Genomic DNA, 13095 nt, shown 5'->3' on the forward strand with positions numbered 1-13095 from the left:
CTCGTATGTTATATTCACGTACGTACTTACCTATGACAAGGAATATGATGCCGAACGGATTGTACGAGGATTCGTAAGCTTGTGATTTTCAAAATTTTGAAAATCCCCACCCTTCGCGACGCGTGATCGAAGATCCTGAGCAATCGAAGAGACCGTTGTTATCTACGAGACAACCAGCTGCCGCTATATCGTCGAAATCTGTGGGTCCACGGCTTCGCGGATTAGCAGATCCGCGGTCGCTAAAAAAAGGTATCGGTAATACAGATTGCTAACATTTCGGTTACTGGAAGATAATCGGGCAACGGAGTCGACGTTAGAGCGCAGCATCTCGGTGCGGTGCGCTGTTCGATTCAATTCGAAGCTACCATCCTTCGATTCTCGGCCATGTTGGACGGGTTGGACGCAGCGTTGACCGAAGACCCTGTAACTGGACCAAGCTTTCGTTCCTCTTGTGGCTTTAGCTCGGATCAGCAGCTTCGATTTTCATGTCCTTTGACTTGATCCTGGGCGTCAAAAGCAGGCCGCCAAACTGCATTCAACAGAAGTCTTGCTAGGAAGAGGACCGTGAATGCAAGTGTCGGATTTTCATTTGCATCACAAAGTGGTATCGGACTGCGCATCCTCGTCAAAAATAATAACAAAGAGGGCTAAAGGATCCTTCGTGACGACCCGGAATCGTTTATAGTGATGTATTCGTGCGTTGATTCGTGTTGGTCTAGTTAAAGTAAGTAGAGCAATCCTTTGGGATATTACCAGGAGATACAAGTTCGAAGTTTGACAGTACCTCGGTTGCTCGCGTTGGGCCCCGCAAGTTCCATATCCCTGTAATTTTCAATTCACGCGAAATTAAATCACCTTCAGGATAAGCGTCTCGACGTTAGCCCGCGCCGTTGGGTTATGTCAATTCGTACGAGCCTTGAGCTCATCCTCGGCATCAATTCGTCCGCCGATCGTCGAATCTCATCTATTTCGAGCTCTAAGGACAGAAGGGTATTCGAATACCCGAGTGATTTCGGGGTTATGTTAACACCCTGCACCAACAGCTCTGGATCTGGCTCTAGCTCCGTCTCTGGTTCTGGAGCAGAGAGATCAAGGACAACGTTCCCATAGGTATAATATATGTACATACCTGCCACTGCTACTGCTCCTTTGGTATTAAAAATATTATTATTACCGTATCCCCCTCTGCAATAGTGTACCTGCTGCATCTTATTTATCTCATTATCGTTCAATGCCCCAGGCAGGTACCGTTTTCATTGTTCGTATCTCATAATAATTGTAATAATATCGCTACTATCATTATTTTCATAATCCGCTGAAATATATCCCCAAAGGTCTGCTAATTTTTGAAATCAGTTTATTGCCTTGTAGAATTTGTTGAAACTGTTCATATTTTGGTTTTCATTCAATTTCGTACTCCTGCTTTCATTTTTGAGTTGAATCAGTAACGTCCTGAGTCCATGTGTCAAATGTCTGTCATAATATTGCCATTTGACAAGAAAAATGTTATTCATTTAGCTGCAGACATGATAGTCCGACAAGGTGAAGGTAGTGGAGTGATAAAATCCCGTCGAAATGGTGCTAGGCTTTTCAAAGATCCGCCACAACCTCACATGTGTATACAGGATTATATACAGGTGGGATTCATGAATTCTGTACACGTATTCAAAGAACACTTTTGTTGATAACGGTTGCTTAACTCTCGTATGAATTTATTTTACAGGGATCGTGGAACCCATGTTATGTGAATGTGCTGTCCTGGGGAAAAATTGCTATGCCACATCACCCTTCTCAGCCTGTTCCCCTTTGGGGTGGCATGAAAATTCCTCCACCACGAACGGAGAAACCTCAGTGTGCCGTCTTTGCCGTTATGGTCAATCCTGTGATTCTACGTCGGAATGGAAAAAATGCAGAAGACCCTCAGGTACAAGTTTGTCCACCTCATTATTTATATTCGCTTGGCGAGTGCGCATGTTGTCAAGGAGATGAGAATATTTTTACCTATACATTCTGTAATTCTTTTTCAGGAGCGTTCAGTTTTGATCGATCTGCTTCTAGACTTTGTTGAAGCAATGAACGAGGGTGTCGTATTTACGCGGTGCTACACAGTTTTGAAAGATAGAGATATAACCGGGGAATTGAAAGAAGTTTGGATGGCAGTGCAGATGAAGCGAGATCGAGAGCAAGAATCGCAGCAGGAAACTTGGATCGATGTTCAGCCACCAGCACCTCAATACTCACAGTTTGAAATGGCGCGAGATTACTCGTATCAGCTTAGCAACGAGCAAATTCACAGTGCCAGGTATCAGTCGGGTCATATAGTCACTCAACAGTATCACGCCAACGTTCAGCCTCAAATCGCTCCGGATCAATATAACTACGGAGACAGAGGACGACAGCAGAATTCTCCGCAAAATCAGGCTCAGCAAAATTGCCCTGCCTATCCTACACCCCAATATCAGTTCCAGCAACTGCCGAGACAGTTGCTACCTCAGTATGTTAACTCAAATGTTCACCCTAATGTTGCTCAAAATGTAAACCCAAGTTACCCCAATCCAAGCCTCGTGAATTCGAACGTTAATCCTAATATTCCTGGACATTATCAGCAGTACATAGCCTTACAACAACAAATGACCGGACCACGACAAATCGACAATGCTATGCATGCAGTCAGAGGCGTTCACTCAGAATTACACCTCCAGGGACACGTCACCCACATGCAATCTAAGGCGCAGTACGAACAGAGCATGGCACAGCTTACATCGCAAATGAATTTGAGGCTTGGAAGACCTCACATGGGAGTGACACAGAAAAGTAACGCTAACAAATGGCAGAGAAAGTCATCGTTAAACCCAAAGCAGCCAAATGCGACAGCGGCAAAACAGTATGAAGAGAGTGAAGATGATGGTTGGCTGATAATGAACAAAATCTCTCGTGTAAGGAAAGTATCGAAAGACCAGGGGACATCGGAAAAGCAGAGCACTGGGCAATCGTTACCCTCAAAAACTAAGGATGTGAAGGAAGAATCCGGCGTCGAAGATAGTGAATTTAAAAATATCCAGGTAACGGATTTGGATGAGGACGAAATCAGGGGCGATGATTCCGCTGATAAAAAACCTACAGGCTTCACGGAGACACGAAGTATCGAAACAGCAAAAGAACACGGCGAATCAAGCGCACATCATGCACTTGAGCGAGAAGGTTCGCAAGTAAGATCGACGAATAAAATCGGACAACAGATACCGAATTCTTCGGACCATATAGCTGACCTTCAAACGGACTTGCCGCCCGAGGGTAGCGAGTACAATACTCCAAACCAGAATGCGAGTATTAAAAAAGGAAAGATGCAAATATTGGTTTTGAAAAGGAATTCTCCTAAATCGAATAATAACGACACGAACAAGGCTGCGGCAGCCACTGGTGAAGAGAAATCTGTCAACCAAATGAAAAACAACGATAGATCGACCGACAGTGACGCCATTTATCAAGGATATGCAATATTGAGAAAAGGCGAAACAAAGCAGGACGACATGATACGCAAATTGGCTCAAATTATTACTGACTGCAAAGAAACGACTGAAGCTAGCACCGTACACTCGTGATAGCATGACTAGACAAGTGTGAAGAAATGTAACGCCAAGTAAGAAGTGAGTCAGTGTGTAAATACATATTCTTAAGATCAATTGTATAAGACCTTAGTGCTTAACCCGATTATATCCTTCATCGTATTACTATCAGTTTGTTATAATGAAATTAACCGACAATTTTGGTGAAGAAGCAAAGCCGAGAATTGAAAGCAATAGATAGTTTTAGAAACGGAATTCCGGAACGTCGATAGACGATATTTTTGGTGCGTTTTTAGAGAATAAAAACGGAAAACAGTATATTGATCGATGACAAGAATGAATTAAAATGAAATTAAAAATGAAACGTAAAAGAAATGCAAAAAAAATCGAACGAACATTGAAAAGATACATAAAAACCATAGATATATTGAACTGAACAAAAAAAAAAAAAAACATGAAAAAGAAGTAACGAAGTCTGATAGTATAAATAGGACTTGATTTTAAGGATTCATCATCTATCAACTAGCAATTAACTGAATAATTTACTTGAAGTGTATTTACTTTGGTACAATTATTAAAATCAGTCAAACGTGTGTGGGTTTGCAAAACGTGAATAATAATGTTAAGTATATATGTCATAGACAAACAAATAAGGATGCAGTATTTATATGTCGATGTTAAGCCACTTACAGTTCTACGTACATTTTAAAAAAAATTTAAAAAAAAAATAAAAAAAACGATTAAAACTGATCTTTGGAAGAGTGTTCTTAAACTTTTTCTCACGGCTATAAGCGATAAATATCTATTTACTAATAAAGTGAAAATAATCAATAGTAATGATAATTCAACAGTCAATGGAAGCGATATTACTATACTGAATCACTTCTTACGCAATGTTTGAACCAGATTTATACATAAAAATTAAAACACTCCAGTACGAATAGTATAATAATTAATTACCGAACCATTGCCATGTGTATGCATAGACCCTGTTATTCCACATACCTACATGTTACGATACCTACTATTAGGCATCTGTAGAAGGCCCCACTCTTGAGCATTGTTTTGATCTCACATTCGAGTATTCGCCGAATACCGATGGTGAGAGAATTTTCGATGTATCAGCGTCGGTTGATATGTTACTGCGAAACAGCGAAATCTGGCGAATGTCACATTCAAATAGTCGCTTAGTGTATTGTCTAATTTCGGTCATTCGCGGTAGCAGATACACGGAATCTTACCTGACGTGTGGTGGAAAAACTAGGTAACCCGCAGACCTCTGCCTATTACCCATAGTTTAGAATTTAACTAGTTTATAAGTCGCAACGATAACAAGCCGCAACATTGAACAGGAATAAGACAAGGTATCATCATTATTCAACGCTGATAATGAACTGTAATCTGATTATTATCATTGTTAATATCGATGATCAATGAACGCACTTGATATTAGCGAATGTGGAGAAGCGAGATTAATTATAGCTGGTATAATTTTATTTATTCTATACATACATGTACCTATATTAATCATACATACTTATACGTGTGCTCACCGAACACGTTCCGTAAATTGTGATGATTATTGATTAATAATAATTATTATCCATAAAAATATGATGATTGTAATTAAAAGTGCATCAACCATTGTTCCCTGGTTATCTAGAACGTGCACTTTGCTCTTCGTTTCAAGTGAACACTGTAGTTGCAAATTCCGAGTTAGATTTCTCCCTTCTAAATACAAAGAGACTTTGGAGCAGTTATTCCGACATTCTGACGGAGAAACTAGAAATTCAAACAGCGGTATAACTGCTAATCTAAAACCCATTAAGGAACAATATTCCCATCACACCCCTAGATTCATGTTCTTGCAACTTTTCCCTCCAGTTCCATTTTATTTTCAACTGTAATGTGTGGAAGAAAGTTGAGTGTATTCATCTTATTGTTAATTTCAAACTCTATTCTTTCAACTGGAAGAGCTTCAAATCTTCAGCGATATCGATAAATTATAATTACAGTCGATTTCAACTTCCTCGCACAATGGTACATTCTAACTATTCTCTCCATTGCGGTGTTAAAAAACTAGCCAGAATTATGCTTAATATCTTTCGTTAATTTCAATTATTATTTTTTTCTTTACTTTCCTCTACTCGTGATGAATAATTCCCCCATTCCGCAATCCTATTCTTTCCGTCTAATCTTGTTACATTTACGAAGAATTATAATAGACTCACTTTTTATTTCACCCGAGATATTCGCTGACGAAATGAATAATCGTCACTATTATTGTTATTATTATTATTATCATTATTATTATTAATATTAATATTAATATTAATATTTTGTCTATATCAGAGACTCACGTGCCTACGCTAGGTATACATTTTAATGGTAGCTCACGCCGGGTGCTTCTTCGTTTATAATTATTGTGTCATCTTGAAGATCTCAGTATGGCGAGAATCTGCGAACATAGTTATAATAAAACAGACATTATGAAAGAATAAAAAATCATACGCATTTCAAACTTCACTTCCATGTTGCGCAGTCTCCTGATTAATTCATCCGTAAAATAAGTGCACCCTTGTTAATTGATGATATACGATACATGTAAACACCTGCGGTGTATTCGGGGGTATTCCTTCTTCCATTTTACATTATTATTATTATTATTATTATTATCCTTATCGTTTCATTAATATATTATACATCGTCTTCGATGTTAATCATTGTTACGATTGACATCATCATTATTTGGTCATACGCACGATACAAGTCTCGATACGACGTCAAATTTGCAACGTCAAATGTGTACCAAATGTGAAACTTGCTGGTGCCTAACGGAGATCAACGTACCAGGGGGAGATCGCTGTATGACAAGATGCAAATTCAACGTTCAAAAGATGAGTTGTAAAACTGTCGTTAATCAATGTCTTGCACCGGCTAATGAGAATTATGATAATCTGATCGATCGGTTATTATACGAGCGCACTCGTTCTTTGAATATTAAATAGTTTATTCCGTAAGTGTAGATTTGTATTTGGGTTTGCATAATCGCATCATTGAAAGAGTTGAAATGCTAGGCGTCGTACGTCTTACGTCGGTGTAGCGATTGGTATACATCTGTATAACAACATCGCTGAACATACGTGTTGTATTATAAGCGACATAACGTGGTGTACACGCGCATGGTGTCTGCCATAAGTATGTACGACCAAAACTTTCACTAGCATTTCCAACGTTAGGAGTACACTCTCCATATTATAACACGATCAGCAAACATCGAACACCTTCGCTTTCCCTTTTTACAAATCGCGACGTGTCGTTCAGTTTTCCACTTTTCTTTCATACTACATTTTGTCTATTCATTCCAACAAATGCAATTATCTGTCGCACGATCACTTCCCGAATGTAACGAATTAACAATTAATCGACGCTAATCTAACTCCTATAAGGCAGGAACTATCGCAGATTTCGCTGACTCAACTTTTCGTCAGATCGTCAGGTACAACGAACGATGAGATGCGAGAGAAATTTTCTATCTCCGGTAGAGGCACAAGGATGGCCCGTCGATAGCCTGTCTCCTTCGAATACTATCTGCACTTGATGTACAACTGGAGGGGTCTCGGAAAAAGGGAGATGGTATCCGATGGAGGGACACAGGCCCGAGGTTTTCGCTTCGGCGATGGTCACCAACTCTCGCCAGTCGAAATGCAACCGCTAACATAAAACGTAACGTTACTTCGTATTTTACCCCAGTTCGGTTAATCAATTAACAAACGAAAATACCGACTCGATAGATACTCCGGAAGTCCTACGGTCTGTTGTCGCAAAACGCGGAGTATCGCCGAAGACTGTTAAACTCACACAGGTATAATCAAGTATTTTGTACGGTGAAAGATTGGCGGTAAATCGTGAGATAACTATAAGCGATATCGATGGTTGACACCACGCAAAATTATTACGAAAAATTTCAGATGTATTAGATGCGAACAGCCGGACAAGAAAGTACGGGACATCGTGATGGGGTTGAACGGAATCGATGAAAATACAGGTCAGTGATATCTCAGTTCAATGAATTTTCAAATGTCAATGACTCGGTAAATCTTGCAATATTTGAGAACAAACTTTCGTCGTCATTCGGTGAGCGATCTATGAGAAAACTGGTCGTACATGGAATCGAACGTTCATGCGTTGAACGGATTACCGATTATCCTGGCACCGAGATAAAATTTTGAGGACCGACGAGTGAAAAAATCTAGTTGTACTTGACAAGCTAGACGATTATGTATAAAAGAACCAGACGATACGTGGATATCTGCTTGGGCTACCTACGTGAAAGTGCACCAACTTGTTAACTACGATGACCTTGGCTTGGATATCCGTGAGTTCCATAGATCCAACCGTACAAAGCTGAACAGGTTCTATCAGAGACGTGAATAATTCGTTTCGAGCTCGAATATTTCTGCTTTTGAATCGTACCGGTCAAACAAAATTAAACGTTCTGCGCCGTTGAGGTTTCAATGAGCGAAGATAAGAAATGTTTTATCCGACGATTGCTTCGTCACATGTACACGTCAATAGCCTTTGTAGTCGAGGCTCTTTCGTTTTAATTGACCGATAATTAAATTCCGCTCGAATTGTAAGCGAGAAACCGGTAGCGTCTGTAAATGTGACCAACCGTTGAATCGTCGTAATCAATCGCTAACTCTTATTCCCGAATTTGCATCTGCGAACAACAGGTGTCCACCGATGGATGGGATAATCGAACATGCTGGTCGCAATCCGTACAGATGTCCCGGGTATCGCAGACTTTGAATACAAATCAGATTACTGAATTGATTATCATTTTGGGAGCGAACCTCGTTGACACATGTAAAATCCACTCTACTATCTTGAATCGCAGAAACACGTCGCGCATTTCCAATTCGCAATGAATTTTTTTCACAGAATTACCTTGTATAAGGTACAACCGAAGAATAACTCTTTTCCGATCACCTCAAAAATGCAAAATAAGTAATGAGTTTTCGCGTGGGATCTTTCGCATAAAGATGCTTTTTCAAACGTATAATAATCTGCCCAGGCGGTACCTAAGAACAACCGGAAAGATTAGGAATTTTATTTAAATTATTCGTCTTTTTATTCTGACTTTGAACTTTTTTTTCTCTCAATGGAATTTACGAGACGGTTGAAACGGTAAATGTCATCGTTGTGTAAACCTGAAATTTCATATCCTTTGCATTCTCAGGTTTCATATTATAGTTCAATATGATCAGAAGTTTTACGAAGTCGTCAAGATCGGAGTATGTGATAATAAAATGCACCGATTGAAATTCTTTTTTCTCCTCTCTGGTTTGTCATTCGGTGATATTTCGATCGACCTATGGGAATTATCAATACAAGTAGGTATTTATTCGCAGAATGTATCGTCGAGCAGCGTTTCCGGCTGCTCATGGACGTCGGCTCGAAGATCCCGGTAGATTACGAATCACTGGAAATAGATCTACCCCCTTACTACGATGCCGAAAAGTTCAGGGTAGGACAGAGCGTCTTTCGGAACAACGTTTTCACGATGATGGTGGCGAAGCTCGCGGGCCTCTTGACGCTACTCGCCATACCCTCCATTCTCGACGTGCTCATCTTCACCAAACAGAGCGGAACCCCCTGCAACGCGTTCAGAAGATACGCCGCGACGATTCTCCATACCGTTATTTGGTACCAGAAGGTCCCAGACGAGGCATCGAAGTAAGTGCACTAGAAATAGCTCGTGGGCTCATTGAAAGCGTCCGCGGGGTTGAAAATTCCAAGTCTTCCGCCGCGACACGGAAACGGTGAGTCGGCCGCGTTTGTTTGAATCGGTACGCGATGAAATTTCTTCTAGCCAATGTACGGATTGTCGCAGCCGCTACATTCTAATCTCGAAATTTCTTCGACGACCATTTGATTTCTTCTCGACTGCGGGAAAATGGGAGCCGTCATCGATCGATCACCCATGCGTCGTATCCCGTTATAGTTCACGTTGAATTCGTACTCTGCCAACACTTGATATTCATAATTGACGTTGAGTCTGCAGTTAGATATGAAGTTGAGATAGGAAAGAAAGCGAGTGTTTCGAACTACGATTCCTAATGAGGAAAACCAGAGCGTTCGATCGTCCTGCCTAATAAGGAGTCTGGTGTAATAATAAGGACGCCGTTACTAACTTCGTAACTCTATCCGTATCACCATTTCTTCCCTTTTGAGTTCCGGGAATTCGTACGCCGCTTCTAAACATAGACGCACCCAACAGAATTCCAGACGCAAAACGAGAATAAAACCCTTGCGCGGGTTCACTGGCATCGGTGGATGCGATCCCCCCAAAAATTTACACGCGACTATCAATTGTAGATGGGCAGATTCGGACCGGTAATAATCACCGATTACGTAATATCTGCAGCCGAAGAAACGCTGCATCGACAACAAAATTTAAGAACTGAAAGCCCGAGAGCGGGTAAAAATTTTTGCTAACAGGTTCGAGTTTCGGCGGAGCTCCCGGTGTATCCGGTGAAGTTATTTTTGCCCCTACGCGACGACTGACTGAGACTGCAATCGCCCCGTGTCATGGGAAATGATAACCGCATTGAGATCGAGGAAAAGGTGAAAACGTGTGTGTTCCTCAGGTTCTTCGCGTCCCTGAAGAATGTCAAAAGAAAGCATTGCGTCGCGTTCAAGCGAAGTATGGAGGCGGGGCTGGATCGCATCTCTCAACTGGACATGGCCCTCACTCAGTTCGGCTTCATCGGATTTACTCTGCTCAGCGGCGACGAACTCGGCGTCAAAGCTTCCGCAGCGGAACTCGAGGGACTCGTTCACGTCTGGAGAGTCATCGGGAGCGTGCTCGGGATCGAGGAAAGGTGACGTTCGCGAACATTTTCGCACCCCGTTCTCTCTTCGGTATCGATGCTTATTCATGTTCCATTTCGCGAATCCCGAATCGCTTAGGTTTAACATCTGCGCGGGCACCACGGAGGAAACGATATCCTTGTGCGGTCGGCTTCTGGACGAAGTTTTCGTGCCACGCTTGGCCGAAAAAAGACCGGAATTCGAGAAGATGAGGGTCGTTCTTCTGGAGGGGATATGGCCGATAAATCCGCACATCGATCCTTCGGCCTATACCGCGATTACTTACAAATTTGCAAGCGCAGCAACGTCGAACAACAACCATTCTCTGGATATCGGTGAGCGCGCGAATAATTACGTAGCTCTTCGCCTTCCATTTTTCGACCAACGAAGATTTTCAACCCACCTTTCAGACACATCCTCGATGTCGCTTTACAGCAGGTTTATATTCGCTCTGCAATCGTTCGTCCACAAAAACCTCCTAAGGACAAGCCTGTGGTGGTCTCCGATTTTCCGAGCTTATTTTAACGCCAATATGTTGCTGTCGATATTCCTCACCGAGCACTGCCCGTTCCTCGCCTACTGGATCTTTGGGAAACGGCGATCTCGAGTCGATATTTATAAGATACATATGGAATGATTTCGAAGAGAAATCAAAGATCCGACGTAATACTCATCCAATAGCAATTATCTTATCTAGTTCACGGAAAACAAGGTCTAATAATAATATGTACATGTATACGTTATAGGTAAGTAGCGTATAAAAGTGTGAGAAATAAAGCAATATTTCGGTGTTTCCTCACTTTCGGTTAGTAACGATGTGCAGTTTTCGTGCACATCGATGGATAAAAGTAACAAGCTTTTCCAAACTTGAAACGTATACGTAAAGTTAGTTTTTTCTATTTATATACCATGTCGTTCGGCAAGATGACTCACTGGGTTTTAAAAATAGCGAAGATGTTTTATTTCCATAGCTTGAAACGCCTATCACTTAGCTGATTACAATATCCTGTTTCTCAATAAAATTTGTACCTGGTATTCGTCCACGCGTTTTCCAACTTCCATTTCACCTCGTCAATCGCCATTCGCACAACGTAGACGATTCGTACGAGCACAGAACTAATTGTAAGTATACGATGCGAGAGTATGTTTTGCCGAAAGAAAAGAAAATTGAATAATCAGCGAAGATTATCGGATCAAAGAAGATCATTTCCAGCTACAGAGGGAGAAAAAAATCAGAAATCGATGGGATCGAAACAAAGAAGCGTCTTGACAAATCGTGACGTTTCCTGCGACGAATCGAAGATGTGGCATTTCCATACCCAGAAGTAAATCCCTTCGACTAAATCTGAGTGTCTTCGGTTGCGCGATGGATTACGGTGAGAATGATTGACGGTAACATTCGTTTTTTCTACCCCTCTGAGATACGATCATTTATTTCTGTAGGGTTAGCTTGCGAGAGTCATATTGTATCTGTAGTAACTGCGTCTGCAGCGAAAATCAGGTATAAAGGATTTTTCAAACTTTTTTGAAATTCATGATTTGCGGTAGTAAAATCGATACCTCGGCGGTTTTATTCCTTGTTTTTCCGTCACCCGATCCTCTGCGTGTTTTCCTATCGCGTGTCGCTCGTGTAATCGGTGCGATCGTTGGCAAAAAGTGACGGTTGTTGTTCTTCGAGCTCTTTGTTTACCTCGAGTTTGAATTACGTTGGGCAATCGGTCGATTGCGACACCGACACCGCGAACTTGAAATTTTCTCAGAAACTTCTTATACCTCTGATCGCGACATTATTGTATCTTTTCGGCTGTTTTTTCGAGATTTTACAACATGCATTCATTAATCTTTTTTGTCCGTCGCGACGGATGGAAAGAAATCTATACGCAAAATATATTGCCTAGGCATATTTTACGGGAACCAAGTGGCGCAACTCGAAGATAATAACTCGTAACTATCCGCGTGCGTTCCATTCGCGTACAGCTATTGTCGTAACATTAATTACGTAACGACCGCTCGACGTCCACTATATTTGTTCAATTATACAAAGCAATTAAGTATCTTGCGACCCCCCGGTATAATTCCCGTATCTACCTCCGACCGTATCGCATCCGCCGACCGAGAGAAGGGGTAAGCGAAAAACATGTTATTTGGCAGTTACGCATCGCTGCATTCGACAAACGCGCAAAAATGTGCAACGCGGAGATTTCGAATGAGAGCCGGTACAGCTGCATCTGGGGATCGAACGAAAATTATGAACCGCGTGGCGTATGTCTGTACAGCTGCCGACTGAGATCTCTGATATGATTTTCCAACGTCGACAGAGCGGTGATACCGGAGGTCTTCGCCAAATGACGGATGGGTGTTTTTCCGTGCTGTGCGAATCGTTGAAGCGGAGATTGGACCGATTGGAGAACCGGGACCGGGTGGTGCGCTGCGATTGCGGCTGGGAAATAGAGACCGGGTACGCGGTGGCCGTCGGCCTCGCCACCCTCGAGGCGAAGCGACTCTTTCTCATAGCCATCGGTATCTTCGTCGAGTGGAACGTCCTCAGATTTTCCGGGGGTCTCGTCCCCCTCGTACTCACGGTCCTCTCGGCAACCCTCGGTGTCCCGGCGGCCCTCGGTGCCGTCTTCACCATCCACAAGTAGAATAAAGA

At 41.9% G+C, this 13095-nt stretch overlaps 3 protein-coding genes across 4 annotated transcripts; all 3 read left to right on the top strand.

Moving 5' to 3' along the window:
- Nucleotides 1-359: 359 nt before the first annotated feature.
- On the top strand, nucleotides 360-6092 carry LOC105685627. 2 transcript variants are annotated; one of them, XM_048653060.1, is made up of 5 exons: nucleotides 360-724; nucleotides 862-1110; nucleotides 1519-1637; nucleotides 1724-1924; nucleotides 2028-6092. In XM_048653060.1, the coding sequence occupies exons 3-5, from the start codon at nucleotides 1527-1529 to the stop codon at nucleotides 3600-3602; spliced, it is 1887 nt and encodes a 628-aa protein (XP_048509017.1). In that variant the 5' UTR covers nucleotides 360-724; nucleotides 862-1110; nucleotides 1519-1526; the 3' UTR covers nucleotides 3603-6092. The 2 variants fall into 2 exon arrangements, with proteins under 2 accessions (XP_048509017.1, XP_012255319.2); XM_012399896.3 differs by having other exon boundaries at nucleotides 360-1110.
- A 972-nt stretch (nucleotides 6093-7064) lies between these two features.
- LOC105685326 lies at nucleotides 7065-11477 on the top strand. Its single transcript, XM_012399306.3, has 6 exons — nucleotides 7065-7431; nucleotides 7538-7614; nucleotides 8981-9305; nucleotides 10220-10453; nucleotides 10542-10777; nucleotides 10853-11477. Exons 2-6 carry the CDS (start codon nucleotides 7584-7586, stop codon nucleotides 11077-11079), a joined length of 1053 nt encoding a protein of 350 aa, XP_012254729.2. The 5' UTR covers nucleotides 7065-7431; nucleotides 7538-7583; the 3' UTR covers nucleotides 11080-11477.
- Nucleotides 11478-12681: 1204 nt separating this feature from the next.
- Nucleotides 12682-13087, top strand: LOC125500359. The gene has a single exon (XM_048653063.1). The coding sequence runs from the start codon at nucleotides 12707-12709 to the stop codon at nucleotides 13085-13087; it is 381 nt and encodes a 126-aa protein (XP_048509020.1). The 5' UTR covers nucleotides 12682-12706.
- The last annotated feature ends 8 nt before the right edge of the window (nucleotides 13088-13095 follow it).

This window comes from Athalia rosae, chromosome 3, assembly GCF_917208135.1.
Source record: "Athalia rosae chromosome 3, iyAthRosa1.1, whole genome shotgun sequence".
In the NCBI taxonomy this organism is placed as follows: Eukaryota; Metazoa; Arthropoda; class Insecta; order Hymenoptera; family Athaliidae; genus Athalia; species Athalia rosae.

What these genes read in the sequence shown, in the direction of transcription:
- LOC105685627 (XM_012399896.3), top strand. Translation starts at nt 1,527, where the DNA reads ATGATAGTCCGACAAGGTGAAGGTAGTGGAGTGATAAAATCCCGTCGA. An exon ending in GTATACAGGATTATATACAG is followed by an intron (nt 1,638 to 1,723) that starts GTGGGATTCATG and finishes TTTATTTTACAG; the next exon opens with GGATCGTGGAACCCATGTTA. An exon ending in AAAATGCAGAAGACCCTCAG is followed by an intron (nt 1,925 to 2,027) that starts GTACAAGTTTGT and finishes ATTCTTTTTCAG; the next exon opens with GAGCGTTCAGTTTTGATCGA.
- LOC105685326 (XM_012399306.3), top strand. Translation starts at nt 7,584, where the DNA reads ATGGGGTTGAACGGAATCGATGAAAATACAG. An exon ending in GTCCCAGACGAGGCATCGAA is followed by an intron (nt 9,306 to 10,219) that starts GTAAGTGCACTA and finishes TGTGTTCCTCAG; the next exon opens with GTTCTTCGCGTCCCTGAAGA. An exon ending in GTGCTCGGGATCGAGGAAAG is followed by an intron (nt 10,454 to 10,541) that starts GTGACGTTCGCG and finishes CGAATCGCTTAG; the next exon opens with GTTTAACATCTGCGCGGGCA.
- LOC125500359 (XM_048653063.1), top strand. Translation starts at nt 12,707, where the DNA reads ATGTCTGTACAGCTGCCGACTGAGATCTCTGATATGATTTTCCAACGT.